Source organism: Canis lupus, chromosome 1 (assembly GCF_003254725.2).
Source record: "Canis lupus dingo isolate Sandy chromosome 1, ASM325472v2, whole genome shotgun sequence".
Taxonomy (NCBI): Eukaryota; Metazoa; Chordata; class Mammalia; order Carnivora; family Canidae; genus Canis; species Canis lupus.
Window position 1 is genome coordinate 35,834,585 of NC_064243.1, and position 20,166 is coordinate 35,854,750.

At 36.3% G+C, this 20,166-nt stretch overlaps 1 protein-coding gene across 10 annotated transcripts in view; it reads left to right on the plus strand.

Annotated features, from left to right (window-relative positions):
• UTRN (utrophin) overlaps window positions 1-20,166 on the plus strand; it is a 497,383-nt gene that overhangs the window by 119,293 nt on the left and 357,924 nt on the right. For all 10 annotated transcript variants that reach the window (XM_049113409.1, XM_025422487.3, XM_025422483.3 and 7 more), the window contains 11 exons: window positions 1,494-1,586; window positions 3,027-3,104; window positions 3,447-3,539; window positions 3,851-4,023; window positions 6,404-6,519; window positions 7,599-7,759; window positions 12,186-12,389; window positions 13,308-13,489; window positions 14,208-14,358; window positions 15,595-15,714; window positions 17,552-17,653. In XM_049113409.1, the coding sequence (XP_048969366.1) occupies window positions 1,494-1,586; window positions 3,027-3,104; window positions 3,447-3,539; window positions 3,851-4,023; window positions 6,404-6,519; window positions 7,599-7,759; window positions 12,186-12,389; window positions 13,308-13,489; window positions 14,208-14,358; window positions 15,595-15,714; window positions 17,552-17,653 (1,473 nt within the window). The remainder of the gene's footprint in view (window positions 1-1,493; window positions 1,587-3,026; window positions 3,105-3,446; window positions 3,540-3,850; window positions 4,024-6,403; window positions 6,520-7,598; window positions 7,760-12,185; window positions 12,390-13,307; window positions 13,490-14,207; window positions 14,359-15,594; window positions 15,715-17,551; window positions 17,654-20,166) is intronic.

Genomic DNA, 20,166 nt, shown 5'->3' on the forward strand with positions numbered 1-20,166 from the left:
CCGTCACTGCTCACCAGAATGGCAGGTGGGACTAGAAAAGCAGCTTTGTTTCAGACACAAATAAGTCATAGTTTATTTTTTGACTGATTCTGTGGTGAAAACTTTACCCTACTTCTCCTCATGTAGAGCGTGTGAACTATCGAAAAGCCATGCTAGTCATCATTAGTTGACAATACTTTATACTGAATTAAAAATGTAAAAAATCAGGAGAAGAGAAAGAATGGAAAAGACTGAGTTTTAGGAAACCTCAGAATGGCTCCCTTTACCATCCTCCATTTCAAGCATGAGCTTGTGGGGAAGGGCCAGAGGGAGAGGGAGAAAATTTTCTCTCCAGCAGATTCCCCTGAACTTGGAGCCTGACACCAGCTCCATCTCAGGATTCCATGGCCCTGAGATCATGATCTGAACCAAGAATCAGAAGCTTAAACAATTGAGCCACCCAGGTGCCCCTATGTTTTTTTAAAGTGAAAAGTGAAGACGATGAAATAGTTGTCAGTTATAAAATATCTTTATAATTGACAGAACTAGAACTATTAATCTCTGTGGAGATTTCATATTAAAGAGGAATAATTTGATAGTGATGTCACATTTATTACATTGTGCTTTATAGTTGTCTAGACATTTTCACATAATTTTATTTATTGGATTTTTAGCCTGTGATTTAGAGGAAGGTTAAGCAGTTGATTTAGGTTTACCAGTTTAATTCCAGTTAATGATCAAACTGGAATCAAAACTGAGGCTTCCTGATTTTCTGTGTAGTAATCATCCTTTTGCATACAGCCATCATATTACATAGGATCTGCCTGTCAGTGGCTATGATTTTCTGGCATCAGACACTAGGATCTGTTGGTCAGTGTAAATTGATGCTATTTATCAATCGGGGGATGAGAGTTTAGGAATTCTATAAGCTTTGCGATTCAAAATACTGGACTGGTACCTCACTTTAGACACAGAGCCTAATATGTCATAATTGTTTAGAATTTATAGCTAGAAGTATAGGTGTAGCACCAGAGAGCTGAAATTGTGGACAAAATAACCTGTTCCCGTAATGGAAATGCCACAAGACGCCATCATACTGTGAATGCAAAGTGTAGTAATGGAATGAGAGAATCTGCACACTTTTCATTGGCCTCTGCACCCGGGTGCTATATGCTCATTTACATTTTCAGTGCATCTTTTTATCATTCTTTCTCAGGAATATACACCATAGTCAAGGCATATGGACATTAACTATAGGTTTATTTACTCCTTTTGTAAGAAATAATGCAATTTATATAAGGAATAATGCAATTTATAGCATTCAGCTTAAAGTATTCGTGTTGGATTTCAGAGTTTCTCTGTATTACATTTCTTTCCATATAAGGCAAAGCTGAATAGTTGCTGCCCATCCAGACTTTTAATTGGAAAAAAACCCAAAACCACTCATTTATTTGCCACATATGTATGGAATTTCTGCTGCTGAAGAAACTGATAATTTACTTTTTCTTTTATAGAGTGGAAAACCACCCATCAATGATATGTTCACAGACCTCAAAGATGGAAGGAAGCTCCTGGATCTTCTGGAAGGCCTCACAGGAACATCACTGGTGAGAGGAGTCTTCTTTGAGAACCAGGCTAATGGAGTGTCTTCTCATCATTACTGATACTTGAAGATTCTCTGGGGGGTACTTACAATGTAAAGGCCCAAATGGGAACATTTTTAAAAAAGGTGTTTCAATGAGTCTTTGATAGTGTAATATTGAAGCTTTTATAGAGGCCTCTATTTTTTATCAAAGGTAAAAACTATTTATTATACTTATTGCTCTCAGAAAGCACAGGAGAGAATTACAGAGAAGAATAGATATGGAAAATGGGCATATGGTTTTGATATGAGTTAGATATGTTGATATATGATATCATATATGATATGATATTAGTTGATAGCACATTAGAAAATAATTTTTTGTTTTCTTAGATGTTGTAGAAAACATATTCAAATGTTATTTATTCATTTTTAAAAATTTTTATTTATTTATTTGACAGAGAGCATGCACACATTCACACAAGTTGGGGGAGAGGCAGAGGGAGAGGGAGAAGCAGGCTCCTCTTGGAGCAGGGAGCCAGACATGGGGCTCATCCTGGTACCCTGAGATCATGACCTGAGCTAAAGACAGCTGCTTAACTGACTGAGCCACTCAGGCACCCCTAAAATGTTATTTAATAAACTCTTGGAGAGTTGTTAAAAGCTATGACATTTATTTTTATTGAGTTTTTCAGTATTCTCTTTGTTTTTATTTTTTTCATCAAACCCAACTCTATTACTTTACATGCAGGTGCTTTGTACTCACACAGAAATAACTCCACTAATGTAGAGGATGCATTTTATGGGTACAAACTTTTTTTTTTAAAGATTTTATTTATTTATTCATAGAGACAGAGAGAGAGAGAGGCAGAGAAAGAAGCAGGCATCATACAGAGAGACTGACGTGGGACTCGATCCAGGTCTCCAGGATCACACCCTGGGCTGCAGATGGTGCTAAACCGCTGCGCCACCTTGGCTGCCCACAAACTTTAATACTAGAGGTAGAACTACTATAAAAGGTATAAAGAAATTCACTCCTGAAGATGAATTCCTTTCTTGCCGAAGTGTGAGGTGTTATAGTCTGCATTTTGCCTTCCAGATGGTGGGGAGGTACCTGTTGGAGAGGCTGATCCCTCTCTCAGATAAGATTCCCTGGCCAGTGAGGCAGAAAGGAACCTCCCAGATCACCTTGCCCCAGATGGCTCTTCCTGCCTTCCCAGTGGGCTTTTGTAATGCTACCTGGAATCTGGGATAGTGCCTCTGAATCCTCCCTGCCATCTCAGGATGTTAGTGGGATAATTTGCATTCTGTCAACATTAGCTTCCCTGGTGGCCCAAGAAACCAGCCAGAGCTCTTGGCAGAGAGGGGCTCTGCACGCCGAGCTGTTCTGTGTACATCTCAGGGTCTGTATTTGTTGGCAACGTGGAGAGTTCTGTCTCATTTGATTTCATGTTTTGTTTTCTAGCCAAAGGAACGTGGTTCCACAAGGGTACATGCTTTAAATAATGTCAACAGAGTGCTGCAGGTTTTGCATCAGAATAATGTAAGTGTGCATTGTGACTTTGGGGGCCTTTGGTGCGATCAGTATTATTTATTGTCAAACCAGCCACCTGCTCTGTGCATTGTCATCAACTGAGTTTTGGAAACATTTTTCTTATAAGTATTGAGCCTTTTCTGTAAGTGGAGGAATAGTCCTCCTTTTTCTGATTACTTTATTGATCTATTGTATAAATAATACATTTCTGAGATTTAGGTTTACCTGATTCTCTAAAGTGAAATTTCTTTTATTGACTTATATTGCTGTCCAAAGGTGCCAAAACAAAATCTTCACTTCTATGGCAAAATTGTCTTATGAGTTTATTTTTTCATTTTTTTATTTTAATAGGTGGATTTAGTGAATATAGGAGGAACTGACATTGTAGATGGAAATCACAAACTGACTTTGGGATTACTTTGGAGCATCATTTTGCACTGGCAGGTGGGGAAATTTTCAATTACTTCTTAATAGAAATTGAAAATGTATCATTTGTGTGTTAGTTTCTTAGGGTTGCCATCACAAGGTACCACAACCCATGTGTCTTCAACAACAGAAATTAATTTTCTCACAGTTTTTGAGGCTAGAAATCTGAGATCAGTGTGTTAGCAAGGTTGGTTTCTTTTGAGGCTTCCCTCCTTGGTTTGTGGATCAGTTACTTGATCTATAATGGTTAATTAATGGAATATTCCTTATTTAAGGACATGATAGCAGCAACTGTTTTAAGTTCTAGACAGCATGGTTTCTTTGAACAGGTAAAAGATGTCATGAAAGATGTCATGTCAGACCTGCAGCAGACAAACAGTGAGAAGATCCTACTGAGCTGGGTGCGCCAGTCTACTAGGCCGTACAGCCAGGTCAACGTCCTCAACTTCACCACCAGCTGGACAGATGGACTGGCCTTTAATGCTGTGCTGCACCGACATAAGTGAGATATGATCCTACTTAGATGTGGGCCTTACAAATTTGTATCTCCTCTCTGTCTCTCCCTTACTACCCTGACTAAAGCCCCCTCCCCACTACCACCACTCTTCTCTCTGAACACCCTTAAACATTAAGAAAAGAAACATTATGGAAGAAAATATCCACTGAGTCATTATTTCCATAGGACTTAAATGCCACAGTGCAGTGTCCACAGTTTCTCCTACATATTTATACGTTTAAAAAATGTAAAATAATTCACATGTTCAGTCCCACTATTCAGCATGAACCAGTAATATATACAATGAATTGTGTTAAGTTTTCATTCTCATACTGAAGGGAAACTAGAGATTCAGTGCAATCTCAGTTAAATAAAGACAATTGATTTTTTTTTGTGTGTGTGTGTGAAACACGTAATTATTCAAAAGACTAGAGGCCCAAGAAGAGCCAGGACATTCCTGAAGAAGAACCAGATTGAAGTACCTTCTGAACAGATGTAAAATTATTTATGAAGCTATATTTATTAAGACTATATATGTAGTACTAAAAATAAATACAATATAATAATGGTCTGAGTCATGTGAAATTGCCAACATTTTACCGTTTTGACAATAAGAATGGCAGTTGCATATAGATCAGCCTAACAGAGTAAAGAACTCAGAAATAACTCCATCCTGATATACCCCTGAGCTGATGTTGCAGATGAGCAGATGAATAGATAGTATGGGACAACTGGTTACTCATATGTGAATAAGTAAATTGTATCCTTACCTCACTATACCCAAAAGTAAATTCTAGATGCATCAAGATTTAAATGTGAAAGGCAAAATTTATTATATGTAAATTATTTATTGTTTCAAGTTCTATTTCCTAGAGGCTTTTTTGCTGATATATAAAAAATGCAATTGACAAAAAAAAAAAAAAAATGCAATTGACTTTTCTATGTCTTAGATCTAGATACTTTTTAAATTTTTCCAAATTTTCCAAAAATGTTTCTGTAAGGGTTTTTTTGTAGATTATCTATGAATCATAATAGTTTCTTCTGTCCTTTTTTCTTCTCTTCCCCACTCATTTATGCTTAGTCCTTCAATACAATATTGATTTGAATTAGTGATAGTGAGCTGAATGTTTTGTTTTACATAATGGAGCGGTTTCATTGTTTACCCCAAGACTGCTATTTGCTGTAGCTTTTTTCATACACTTTTTATCTACTAAAGAATTCCCACTCCCAAGTATCTTCTACTTTTCCCTTATCAGTTTAAGAGGATTGGCCTCTCTTCCTAGCTGGTTTAGAGATGTTATTGAAGAACTTGAATTTTAGCCAAAACTTTTCCCTATTACTTAATTGGTTTAGCAAGTATATGTGGAGTGCTTTCTATATGCTGGATACAGAGCACACAGCAGAGAACAAAACAAGCAAAAATCCCAGTCCTCCTGGAATTTCCATTCAAATAGAAGGAGGAAGACAATTAAAAAAAAGATAATGTAGGTGATATAGCATATAGAAATGGTAAACATGCTGAAGAAAAATATATTAGGTAAGAGTGCAGGAGGTACCTGGCATGTTGGAAGTCAGTGGGTGCAGTGGAATGAGTAAGAGGAATATGGAGATGAAGTAGAGGAGGAACTGAGTGTGGGAGTAGGGCAGGCAAAGCCCAGAAATTAAGTGGTCTAAGATGCAAGAACAGATAGAGTTCAAAGAAAATGATCAACTTTTGGGTAAGTCAGAGCAACAATAATATCCAGTTTGCTGAATTAAAAGAACATCAAGATAAAAAGGAAATACTATATAATAGTAGTATGGTGGGGGATGATTGGTGAGAAGTTCTCTCAGGGCTTTGTTGTAGGAATATCATGTAAGCAGATCAGAGCTGGATTTTCTTTTCTGCTAATCTTGGTCTTTCAGTTGGATAATTTAGTCCATTAGCATTGATTGGAATAATTGATGTATTTAGGTTCATTTTGTACCTCTTGTTTCAAGCTTCTCATTTCTTTCAACTTTTCTGTATCCTTTTTCTTTGTTGTCTTATATGGATAGGTTCTTTTTTTTTTTTTTTCTATTTGGGAATAATTTAGGCCATATTTAATCTTTCTGTGGTTACTTCATAAATTTTATCTTATTTTATTTTTTTTACTTCATAAATTTTAATAGGTGTACCAAACCAACACAAGAAACTTAGAATGTTTTACCTATTGTTTTCATATTGTAAATTACTTTAAAAAATATATTTAACAAGTTTTTAAGATATAAAAGATAAAAATTTCTTTGTTTAAACTTACAAGTAAAAGTAAAATAACCTAAAACTGAAATGTATTAAATTATAACAATGACTACTTTTGTTCACATATTTCATTTTCATTCAGTTTTATTTGCGTTATAATTTCAGACCTGATCTCTTCAGCTGGGATAGAGTTGTCAAAATGTCCCCAATTGAGAGACTTGAACATGCCTTCAGCAAAGCTCAAACTTATTTGGGAATTGAAAAGCTGTTAGATCCTGAAGGTACTGTTCAGTGTTTAATTTATTTTTCTTTTTTCTTTTTTTAAGATTTTATTTATTTATTCATGAGAGAGAGAGAGAGAGAGAGAGAGAAAGAGAGAGGCAGAGACACAGGCAGAGTGAGAAGCAGGCTCCATGCAGGGAGCCCAACGTGGGACTTGATCCCTGGTCTCCAGGATCATGCCCTGGGCTGAAGGCAGGCGCTAAACCGCTTAGCCACCCGGGCTGCCCCAGTGTTTAATTTCAACCTTGATTTTGCTGTGCAATTTTGAATACTTGGAAAATAGTTTTTTTTTTTCCTTTTTAGAAAAAATAATGAGGATTGTGGAGTGTTTTTTCTTTTGGATTATGGTGCAAGACATTTTATTGCAGACCAGCTATTAGTACTATTGTACTTAATTTGTAGGATAGTTTGGGAGGAAATTGAATTACATCATTGGAAAATAGTTACTTGATATAAGCATAAGATTTAAAGGTTTAGGAAAACATAATTATTAGAGAAACAGTTCAATCTTGGGTTATTTAATTAAAATGCATTTTTATCTGATCTTCTTGCATACGATGTGAAAACTTTAGTTACAGATGTTACAGAGTTGAATTCTAGACTTATTTTCATTTATTTATGAGAGACACAGAGACGCAGAGAGAGAGGCAGAGACACAGGCAGAGGGAGAAGCAGGCTCCACGCAGGGAGGCCGTCCTGGGACTCCATCCCAGGTCTCCCGGATCACGCCCTGGACTGACGGTGGCGCTAAACCGCTGAGCCACCCAGGCTGCCCTAGACTTATTTTCATATTATAAATGATGTCCGTGTCATCTTAAATGGTAGCTAATCTGAACATTTTGGGGAAGCTTTTAGGGAAGATTTTTAAGAAATGGGCTACTGAACGAAATAAATAATCTTTGCCTTTGTCCCTTTTATTATTATTTGAAATAGAAATTTACTGAGCTCTGGTATTGGAAAGATTATATGCTGGTATTATTTATGGGTATTGAGGGTAGTTCTTTTATAGCTAATATTGAGCAATTCACCTATTTTGGACATCTAATTTAAGCTGTTTCTTCTTTCCTTCCACTTTTAGATGTTGCCGTTCAACTTCCTGACAAGAAATCCATAATTATGTATTTAACATCTTTGTTTGAGGTGCTTCCTCAGCAAGTCACTCTAGATGCCATCCGTGAAGTAGAGACACTCCCACGGAAATATAAGAAAGAATGTGAAGAAGGAGAGATTAGTATACAGGTACAGGTCGATTTTTATTAAAAAAGTTTGACTTACTATATTTGTTTTCTCTTAGGTATTAGATAAAAACACTGTCAGAGGATTCTCTTCTTGACTGAGAACATCTTGGGTTCTCAGCTTACATAGGCATAAGAAATTCTGTTTATCAGCACACTGTCATTTATCACATGCATATAATGGAAAACTGTAGCTCAACTGATTTTATTGAGAAGGAACATACATTATTTCACATAGTAAGGCTGGAGTTAGAGTCCAGGACTATGAGCATGCTGCTGCATGATAGGCTTAAGAACCTAAATTAAAAAAAAAAAAAAAAAAAAAAAAGAAAAGAACCTAAATTTTCCCATCATCTGTTCATTTTATCTTTGTTGTCATGTGCCGAAGAAGATGGTTTTCCTACATTAGCCTAGTTTTGTTCTAACTGCTGATCTTCCTTTTTCTTTTTTTTTTTTTTTTGCCACTGGAAAAAAAAAAGATTTTTATCATTATTCTCACAAAGACTATCAAAATACAAGCTTTATTTCCTCTTATATTTAAGAGGAGTAATTGACAATTGGCTGCTAGGCAAGTTTTCGATTAAAGGCTTCTAGTAGTTTTATTCATCAGAATATATTTGGGAGGAGATATAAAGTCATGAATTTTTCTTCCTGAAATATTGTGTTTTGAATCAATCTGTATTTTCTTACTCTGTTTTAGTCTAACTAGTTCTCTCAATTCATATAATAAGAGAATCTTAACAGTTGAATGAGACCTTAAAAAGTCATTCGGAAAAAAAAAAAATGTCATTCGGTCCAACAGTGTAGCAACCTAGCAACTAAGGGATACACATGGATTTCAAAATGATAAGAAATACATTTTAGAAAGGAAAGGCAGAAAGCATGGGCTTGGAAGCTCAAAATTTATTCCTGTTACTGTTTGTTTTGAGTTGCTTACTTACCTTTTCAACCACAGCGTTAGCTAAAAAATCTGGATAAAGCCACCTACTTTTAAAGGTAAATCAAGGCACCTAACAGTGATATTGATAGACACTCAATAGGCAGCAGCTATCATCATTGTAACTTTTCCTTCTAAATTTGTTTTGGCATTGCTATTTATTCTCATTGAACAAGTTCTTTTTAAAAAAATGTTAGTTAATTCTCATATAATGACATTGGTTTGAATTGACATAGCACTTATTTTTCATATTCCAAGGCTCAGAGAACTTACTTATTATTTCAGATATTCTTTGGGTAGTAGGTGCCAATCCTTTTATGTTCTCCATTTAAAAAAATAGCATATTGAAAAAGAAAAAGAAAATAACTTATTGAAGGAAAGAGGGCAAGAGATGGCAGATTATTTTTTTTATTTTTATCTAAAAGATTTTATTTATTTATTCATGAGAGACACAGGGAGAGAGGCAGAGACATAGGGGGAGAAGCAGGCTCCCTGTGGGGAGCCTGATGCAGGACTTGATCCCAGGATTCCGGGATCACTACCTGAGCCCAAAGGCAGATGCTCAACCACTGAGCCGCTCAGGTGTCCTGATATGGGCCAGATTCTGAACCCAGGACTCTTCAGTAGTTTTGAAAAGTCCAGTGATATTGAGGAAAAGCCCCAATGTTTTATAATTGACTGAAAAAAATGCTGAGAAGCATTTGTCTTGAGTAGCATAGCTATTATCCTTTATTAATGATGTACCCTGCTGCTAAGTGACTCAGATAATCTTCTAAGGTTGCCTTTTGGTTTTAAAATCATTTCGTTATGGGATCAGGGTTCCTTTTGTTAGAAAGATAGTATATTTTACTTTGTACAATTAAGGCCATTCTTAAAAAGGAAGGAAATTTCATTTGCCTTTTAGGATATGTAGATAAAATAATCATTTCTGTTTGGTGCTCAGGATTACATGAGAAGAATTGCAGAAGCCATTTGCTGTTTGATTAAGAGCAAGTATATTAACATTAACCTCTTCATTTTCATAGTTTCATTAATGCTGTAGAGGCTGAATTAGGTTAATTCAAAAAATAAAATGTGACCAAGTTTTAATCATCTACTCTTTGATAGAGTTTGCCACCCACTACTTCCCAGTGATCACTGATAGCCAGCCTTCTTCTCTCTGGCTCTTCCTACAAACATATGCTGTAGAGCATTAGGTGGTCAGCAAATATTTCCTGCGTTTCTCTGTAGATGAAAATTTCAGTTGAAAGTCTCATCTGGTGTTTGAATTAATACCCTCTGAACATTTGCAGCTAAATGTCACCTTCCATCTTACCTCTAATGAATCCTAGTGCCTATCTAAGTGACTGTTGGCTGGTCACTGACTGTCCTTGTTCTCAGATGTCCTCATTGTAGTCTAGAAGTTTGGTACTAAATGATCCAGGGTTATTTTATCTCCATAGACCCTACCTCATTTTTCCTTTCTCTGTCTTTGGCACCATCTGTGTCTTAATTATCCAGTGTTTTGTCTGTCTGCTCCTTGATTGATTTTTTTAACTCCTGTATATGGATTACCAGGTCTGTTTGACTCTTCCACCAAAATGTTTTTGGTGTATGTTTTCTTTCTGTTCCAGCCTTCATGCTAATTAAAGGCTTCATCTTTTTCTTTTCGTTTACAAGACCCAGACTACCTCTGCAGTTCATCTCAGGCCACTGCACTGTAGTCATGGTGGACATTGTCTCTCCTTCCCCAAGACTTTGTTCATGTGGGTTTCTGTCTATGAAATGTTCCTCCACCTACTATTTACGTGGCAAGCTTTCCTGTCTTTTCTATTTCAATGGGGCTTTTTCAGAGAAGTCTTCCCTGAAATCCAACCCCCATACACACAACACATATACACACATGCACACACACTATTTCTTGCTGTCACAGTATTTTGGTAAACTCTGTTAAGAATTTTAAACTATTTCTTGAGCGCATTGGGAAAACAACAAAAGATTTTAAGCAGGGAAGTCTTTTGATGTGATTATGTTTTCCAAAGATGCTTCTGCTCCTCTGTGACAAATGGATGGAGATGGGAATGTGGGTAACAGTGGTTAGCAGGCAGTTGAGCTCTGATAACAGACATTGGTTTTTGTGGAGATGGAAGGTTCTGGATGGATTTGAGGTAGATTTTGAAGGTAAGGATTGCTTGTACATTAAATATGGGAGGTGAAAGAAAGAGAAACCAAGGCAGGCTCCCTAGTTTGTAGCTGGAGGAATTAAGTGCCCTTCCAAGGGGGATGAAGGAGACTCCTGAGGCAAAGTATACAGAAAAGAAAAAGGGGCCCGGAACTTAATTTTGAGGAGATGTATTACTTAGAGGTTGACAAATACTATTTAACCAGGAGGAAAGCCAATGTGGTGTTACTGATGCAGGGAAAAGAGACCCTGAAGACCGTAGGGAGTAGTTAGCCATGTGGGAGAAACATAGGGTGATCAGATCTCTGGGAATAGTTCTGGCTTATGTGGGTAGTCTAGCACCATTATTACCAAAAATGTTCTTGTTTGTTGGTTAATTACATGGTCACTCTAAAGATGATGCTAGAAAAATTAATTTTTCAATGGGAAGGTTATTGGTGACATTGGCCAAAGCCTTTCAGGTGAGTAATGAGGACCAAAACCAAACTGGAGTAAAAGAAAATGTTATCAAAACATAGGTGCAAAATATATGAGGATTTCATATATTGTTCTGTATACATTTTGCATGTGTGAAACAAGTACAAATTGTGGATGAGAGGTAATAAAGTGGAGGCAGGCTGCACACAAATTTTAAAGAAGTTTTGTTCTGAATAGGAACCGATGAGTGAGAGAGAGAGAGTTGGTTTGGTTATAAGATTCTAAGGTATATGAGAAAATACTGCTTTGCTTAGAAAGAGCTTGAGATAATTTTATTGAATGGGTCCTCAAAAAAAAGGCCAGTAAGTAAAGTCAAGGGCTGTTGGCTTCGAAATACAAAGTGCATACACCCACCTGAATGTGTGGCTGTGTTTCAGTGTCTAAAATGCAATGCTAAATGCTATTTAGTAAAACTGGGGGTCAAAGCAGAGTCCCAGTCTCTATTTTTCTTTAAATTATATCCATCCTTCAAAGTCTGACATGTTCCAGACTCACTATATAACTTTCCTGTTATAGCCCTTAGTGAACTCAAATAGCATCCCTTGTTGGATCCATGGAATGTATCACTTTGCTAATAGCCATTTTATTTTTGTTCAGAAGTGATTCAACTACGTTAGAATTTCCTTGAGTACAGAATCCATGAGTGCATTCTACTTTTGTACTCTTTGCCTTCCTGGCACTCTTAATAAATGCTTCCTGCTGAGCTCATGGCATTGCTTGCCCAGCTTCTGAGAACTGGATGAATGCCCGAGTCATGGTAGTACCTCCCTTACTGTTCTCCATACAGTGTGTCTTTGTTGAACACCTTCTCATTTTCACGATGCTTGTGGATGTTTCTTGGGTTGGTTTTTCCAGAGCTCAGCGCCAGAGGAGGAGCATGAGTGTCCCGGAGCTGAAACCCCCAGCACTGTCACTGAAGTTGACACGGATCTGGACAGCTATCAGATAGCACTGGAGGAAGTGCTGACCTGGTTGCTTTCTGCCGAGGACACTTTCCAGGAGCAGGATGACATTTCTGATGATGTAGAAGAAGTCAAAGAGCAGTTTACTACCCATGAAGTAAATAATCTGTAGCTGATGAACAGGATATATCCACCATGGTGTCTGTACCTTAATCAGGGGAGCTACCCTGATGTTTGTTGTTTACTGACTTCTCTGCAGAAAGATCATGCCATATTTTAGGACTTGTGATATTTAAATAGTGCTTTGTTATAAAATTGGTGTGGGTGATTAACTGTGCCTTGGAATTAGATTTCAGATTTTAATCTTATCATGACTTATATATACTCTGTGGAGCCACTGACAAAAATTAATTTCTAGTACTGCTTGTTTCTGAAGTTATAGTTATATTGTTATAGTTAAAGCACAGCATGGCTAATGAATAAACCAAATCTTTAGATTTTGAGTGCTCCCTAGAAAGTGATTGTTTTTATTTATTGCACAATAAGCAAACGTCATATCCAGTATTCCTATATAATCTTATATAATGAAAATTTCCTGTTGTTTTGAGGAAATATGCATATCATAGTATAACAATTTGATTATATGTGGAGATTTCCTATGATTAAGTAGTTTTTTGTGTCGGTATATTAACAGGTTTTATTTGCTCTTTTGATTTGAAAATAATAGAAAATGGTAATATTTCTTAAGCAGTTCCTCTTGGGTGAACATGGTGTTTTATTTATTCTATTTTTTCATAATCCCATGTTCACAATCAGTAGCATAATCAATCAGCCTTTATTTAAAAATAGCTGGTATTATCAGATATCACACTGTCCCCTTAGATCTGTTCCCCTTTTTACTCAGGCCAGATGCTTATTTCCTACATTCAGAGCTTAAACAATTGGATCAAAGTCGATTTTATTTCTGCTCTACATGGCTCCTTTTTTCTGCAGCACTGCTATTAGGCATTAACAATTTATTAAGATTTTTTTCTTCAGTGAGCAGCTCACAAATCATAATGATGTACCTTTCTAGGCTTTTATGATGGAGCTGACAGCGCACCAGAGCAGTGTGGGCAGTGTCCTGCAGGCAGGAAACCAGCTGATAACGCAAGGAACTCTGTCAGATGAAGAGGAATTTGAAATTCAGGAACAAATGACCCTGCTAAATGCTAGATGGGAGGCACTCAGGGTGGATAGTATGAACAGACAGTCCCGGTGAGTGGAAGCAAAGAAATCGACGCGTTATTCTGTCCACTGACTTGCCTACTGTAGCTTTAGTGAAAACCTGAGTGTCTGTGAAGACAAGATCATTTCAGAACTTGCCTTGTAAAATCTGCCCCGTTCTTTTGGTAACATTGTTTGGATTTTGTGTGATCTTTGTTTCCCCTGTGATATGTTAGCCGAATGAGAAAGGTAAAGGTTGGAATACAGAAATTAGCAAAAAAAGGAGAAAACGTGTCATCTGGACAGTTGTCTCTTCCCAGTATTAAAATGGGAATCGGCTAACCATGTACTCAATATGAAGACAGGGCTGTGTAGTATTTATCTACAACCCCATCTTGTAACACTTTTTAGAGCAGCCTCCCCCCCACCCCCGTGGTTCATTTTATTTCATGGATTGTATATTAAGGAGCAAGCTGTATTCCATTGCCATTTCCACCTATTTAATAAGCAGGAATTCCGGATTGAAGAAACAATGATTCTGATATGAATAGAGGGGACTGTTTTTTGCATCCTTTGACTGCATTTAATTGACTCCATTTAGGAAGAAAGTAAAAGTTTTTTCTTGTTTCTCTATTTAAAGACTAAATGGTACTTCAAATGGTTAGACAAAACTGCATTCTCCTGCCCCATTTCTTTGGTGCCTGGAGCATGTGTTTGCTTTTGCAAAGGGAAAGAGGAGTGGGGCTGATGTGTGTTTGTCTCTGGACAGGCTGCATGATGTGTTGATGGAACTACAAAAGAAGCAGTTGCAACAGCTCTCTGCCTGGTTAACACTCACAGAAGAACGCATTCAGAAGATGGAAACCTGCCCCCTGGATGATGATTTAAAATCCCTACAAAAGCTACTAGAAGATCATAAAGTAAATCTGGCTCATATTTCTTTATACTGTATCAGATATAAAAAGGCAGCACTTAGCCTTCTCAGGGGCTGATGGCTTCTATCATTAGTGCAGAGATGGGACACTTTGTTCAGTGTTCTATTCAGTGTCTGATAGGGTGGAGTCGGTGGGGGTGTGACTTTCTTAAGTCATGGATGAAAGTTCAGGTAAAATGTTATAGAGGTATGTGTAGTTTTCTTATGAAAGTACTTAGCATTCATAAAGCTCTCAAGGGTTTTCGTTTTGGACCTGTAAGTGGTTAAGGACCCTAGTCTGTTGACATTAATGCAGGGTGTGGGGAAAGAGGCAAACCCTTAGATTTGTCTGTACCTAATCCTTTAATGAAAGCTGTGCTTTAGGAGCACATCTGATTCTGTGATGTAGTAGGGCATCAAGCATTAGATGATAAATCGAAATTTGGTAGGCAACTTAATTTGGTCACAAACTTAGAAGAAAACTTTTCATAGTCAAGGAAAGGCAGAGTGAAATAGCATCTCAGCAAATTATTTGATGAGTTATATTTTTCAGTGGAGTATCAAGATAACTGATTAGATAACTGATAAAACTTCAGAGATAGATTAAGCACAACTCAAGAGGCATTTGCCAACACTGTTGATAGCATTTAAATAGATCACCTATATACAGACATCTTATGGCTTATTGTGCTCTTCCTACAGAAAAGGGGAGAATGGAAGGTCCATATATCCTGAATTGCTTTCCTGGGTAGCTAATCTGAACAGCTTCTGACTTTCCAGTAGCATTCTCCTTACCTCTCTCACCTTACATTTTGCTTCACTTAAATGATCTGACTCTGTATAAGTTTTTTTTTTTTTTTTTGTCTTACAAATTCTACATACTTATCTTAATTTCTAATATATTTACTCAAGTGATGGCTTGGCTATTCCACTTTTTTTGTTGTTTTTTTTTTTTGTTTTTTTTTTGTTAGAACTTGTAATAAGAGTGATGGAATGCTGTTTATGATCTGTTATGGCACTGCATTTTCAACCTGCTTTGGTTCATAATGAAATGTAAAGATGTATCAGGGCCTTGTTTCATTAGTAGAACACTTAGGGTAATGATCAGAAATTTAAACACGATGCCTCATTAATTGTCCTTAATTACTATTGACAGCTGAGTGGATTTTAAATAGGTAAATGTGAAGAGAGTAGAAATTACCATGTACCTTAATTTTTTTTTTTTTTTTTTTTTTTTATCCAGCGTTTGCAAAATGATCTTGAGGCGGAACAGGTGAAGGTAAATTCACTAACACACATGGTGGTGATTGTTGATGAAAACAGTGGTGAGAGTGCCACTGCTGTTCTGGAAGATCAGTTACAGGTATGGAACCTGGAGATGGGATGTTCGCAAGGACCTGTGGTCTGAAACCTTGAGATGGCACTTCTGTTCTTCAGCTCCTGTCTCACTGGTCATTTTGGGGAGTACGCTAACCTTTAGTTTGTACTTCCCAGTGGGGGTCTGCCAGCCTGTGGGTTTACAGGAATACCTCGGTATCTTTCTTTTCTTGCTGCCTTTGGGGTGGATGGGCAGGGCTGCTTGTGGTCACCACCTTCCTCATGCAAAATGGAAACAAGATCAGGAAGGATAAGAACTTATTTCAACGGGTGCCCTGCAGACAGACTTCTTGCCCAGAATTGCTTGAAGACTTCGTTAGGATGTAGATTCCTGGGCTCCACACAGACCTAAATCACTGGAAGTGGGGCCAGGGGGTCTGCACCTCTGGGTGTATTGAAGTTTGAGGATTTCAGCTGTGTAGGACTGAATATCCCTGATTCTTTGTAAAACTATTTGTACAATAATTTTGGGAACCCCAACAAATTGCTGCTTTTTGCACAAAGTCATTAGTGTATAAATCTTTTTTTTTAAGATTTTATTTATATATTCATGAGAGACACAGAGAGAGAGAGAGAGGCAGAGACATAGGCATAGGCAGAGGGAGAAGCAAGCTCCCTGTGAAGAGCCTGATGTGAGACTCAATCCTGGGACCCCAGGATCACTCCCTGAGCCGAAGGCAAAGGATAAACCACTGAGCCACCCAGGCATCCCTAAGCCTTTAATAAGAGATTTATTGGCATTTTATTTGAACAGTATTTGGATTACCTGAAATGATTACCAAATGATTTTCAGTCACTTTCAGACTATAATCTTACATGAAATTTTTTCTTTTGTAACATTTAGAGTTGGCCACTGGTTGGGAGACTTTTTGGTGTGGTAGTACTTAGTTATTACAGTAACCTGAGAGCTAGGCATTCATGTCTTGCCTGTTTAGTAGTGGGGAGACTGAAATTCAGAAAGGTCACATGATGCCACTGAGCTTTAAGCAGGCAATGAATTTTTATGGCAAGACCAGAGACCTGTCTTTTGGCTCTAACTTCGCTACTCTTCGTATTCTACAAAGCTCACTCTGGTGTTAAATATTGAAATAGTACAATATGAATTAAATGATTTTTTGAACATATAAATAATACAGAAATTAAATATAACATAATGGTAATCATTATTTATAAAATGGTAATAAAATAATTTGTTGGGAAAGTCATCATGAATAATGATTTTTAAACAACGAAATTTATTTATTTAGCATTGCTAACACCTCTAAGACTCTGTTCTTGATTTTTGCATAACATGAATAGAACAAATCAAGCATTTTAAAAAATCTTATAGAAACTCAAAACAATTTTTATAAGGTTAAATTTTTTTTTCGTAATTTTGCTGTTACATATGAAAATTTTCATGGCATGTAAAAGGTGGTTAATTGATGCAATGAATTTTTGAAAAGATCATGACAGCCTGAAAAATTTGAAGCACAAAAAGTAGATAAGTATGCTCTGTTTTGAAGGTATGTGGAAAAATGTCAACTTCCATATAAAAACTACTGATACGGAAAGAGCAAGGATTGAGAGTCAAAAGTTAAAGAGCAGAGTTCTAGTTGTACCACTTTCTTGCTATGTAATAAGGAACAGTTAAATTCTATTGGAAATCAGTTTTTTTCATCTATAAATTTATAGGATTTGTCTGTATTATTTTAAAGCAATTTTTATTAACAATATTCATAAATTTCTACTGTATTGTAAAGAGCTACAGATGTCATGAATTTCTTTAAGGATCATTATTTTTTATGGTTCTGTTGACCAAGGATGGTTTCTTCCCTTCCTAGAAACTTGGTGAACGCTGGACAGCAGTGTGCCGTTGGACAGAGGAACGTTGGAGTAGGCTACAAGAAATTAATATATTGTGGCAGGAATTATTAGAAGAACAGGTATGAAGCTGTCATCCGTAATGGGCAAGACAGATGGTGAAAAGTAACCTCTCTTTAATTATGGCATTATGATAAACTTGTTTATTTTCCTTTAAAAATAAAATATACAAGTAATGTTTATTATTTTCAAAATCAGATTTCTGTGCATTTTATAACTGATTAAGTAGCTTATTTATAGAAATCATATTATATGGCTTTATTGTAGTAACACTTGATTTGATGTGTTCATTATTTAGAATTTAGAATGTATTTAGACATTCTACTTTCATGATGATGATTTTTTATTGTATTTGTGTTGGGTGTTGTGTTTGAACTTGTCAACCTAGTAGTGCCTATCACGTTTAGCTCAGTAAAAAATGCATAATGCATAAATGAATCCATTCAATGCTTTGTGAATTTTAAATCACAATTTTTCTTGATTTTTAACCAGAGTAACTACTGAAATTAATAAGAAAATATTATTTAGCAACACTATTAATTTAATACTGGGCCAATACTGTATTTTTTTTTTAATAAGGATTACTATAGCAAATGAACTTTTGGCACAAAGCTGCCAATTTAAGTTTTCAGTGGGATTGGTGGCCCTTTGCCCATCTTCCATCCTTCCAGAAGAGCAACAATCAAAACAGAATACAAATAAGCAAAACTTTTCTCCCAAAATGTCAAACATTTGTGGTTTTAGAAAATAAGCAGATACTTTATTCCCACATTTCAGTGTCCATTTAGATTCTTTTAAATGCATTTTATTTCTATCCACAAAAAGCAACTATATTCTTTTCAAGGGATAAAAACAAGTGTATGATGTTTTGTGGTTTACTAAATATGGTGGCAGAGAGAACATCTTAAAGAGTAGGTTGCAAAATTTGTCCCAGTATAAATTGTTAATCACTACCTCCTGCCCCCAACCTTTGGCCAGAATTTTCTTATTAAGGATCCTTTGATGAATCTTATTCTAACTTCTGAAATATTTACATTTCACTTCATAAATGTTTACATTTACTTGGACCCTTTTATTCAAAGAGTCATAGAGAATAATTAAATTTTCCTTCAGTAATGACAATGGGAGACATTGATTGCTAGAGAAAACCATTGTGTTATTCTTCTACCAAGGAAAATAATTTTAAATTTGAAAATACTTTGAATTTTTCAATTAAAAATATTTTAAAACTAGGGATTGACTAGTATTTTAGCCATTTGTATTACTTTAGATTTAAAACTAACCTTTGAATGGCTTTCTACTAGTGTTAGGGATGGAAGAAGCTTGTTTAGATGTAGAATTGGAAAAAAAAAAAGATGCAGAGTTGGAGCCAACATTGGCACTTAATACAGAGATAATTTGCTTTTGCATGGAAGGAGACCAAAGAAAATGGAATCTGAACTAAAAAAGTCTTTCAAGGACTATCTTTCACTTGGTTGCAGAGGCTTTAAGTTAGTTAGAAATGGGCTCTGGGGGATGCCCTGGTGGCTCAGTGGTTAGGCACGTTTGCCTTTGGCCCAGGGCGTGATCCTGGGGTCCTGGTATCAAGGCCCACATTGGGCTCCCTGCATGGAGCCTGCTACTTCCTCTGCCTGTATCTCTGCCTCTGTCTCTCTCTGTGTCTCTCATGGATAAATAAATAAAATCTTAAGAAAAAAATAGAAATGGGCTCTGAGAATTAGTTCCAACCTTATGCAAGATAGACTGATTTTAAGTGTGGCACGCAGGATATCCCATAAAAGATTCCAACCTACTTTTCCAACTTTAATTTTCCCTCCTTCCTTCCATGTACCTAGGTTCAAACCCTGAATTCCCACTTTGTGACCCATTCCTAGATTGTCAATGCTATGAGATTAGTGCTGTTTCTTTTTTTCACTGTTCTATTCCCAGTGCACAGCACATCACAGATTCCTTGTGGTTTGTGGTATTGTTTGGTTCTCGTGTTTTTGAAAGAGTGTATTTCATTTGTTTTATAGCCTCTCTGCTTTTAAGGTGTGATATCTGCTATGGAATGTCTTTTTACCAGTTTTTTAATTTTAAATTTTATTTTTGAGTTCTCTTCTTCCTCAAGGAACATGAAATCATCTGTAAACTACCTCTCTCTCCCCCACTATCCTGAAACTGGAAGTCATCTCATCTTCTTTAGAATTGCTGTAACATTTAATGTGTGTGTATGTGTGTGTGTGTGTGTGTGTGTGTTTGTATGTATTTAATTACCAGATTAAAATATAATGCAGACACCATTATATAATACTATATTTTATATTATATAATACATATTTTTATATATTATAAATACAAAATAAGCTATTATATACATGTTTTGCGATATTTGTACTTTCTTTTGCCACAGTTATTTCTGTACATATTTTATCAGCTTCACTCTATTGAGGACAGGATCTGTATTTGCTATTTAATTTCTTAATCTTCATTTTTTTGGCATAATATACAGGAAAGGAATAGTGGTTAAATAAAATGATAAATAAAACAGCTGGAGAAAGAATTGATTCCACTGCTAACACAGACCCAAGATTTT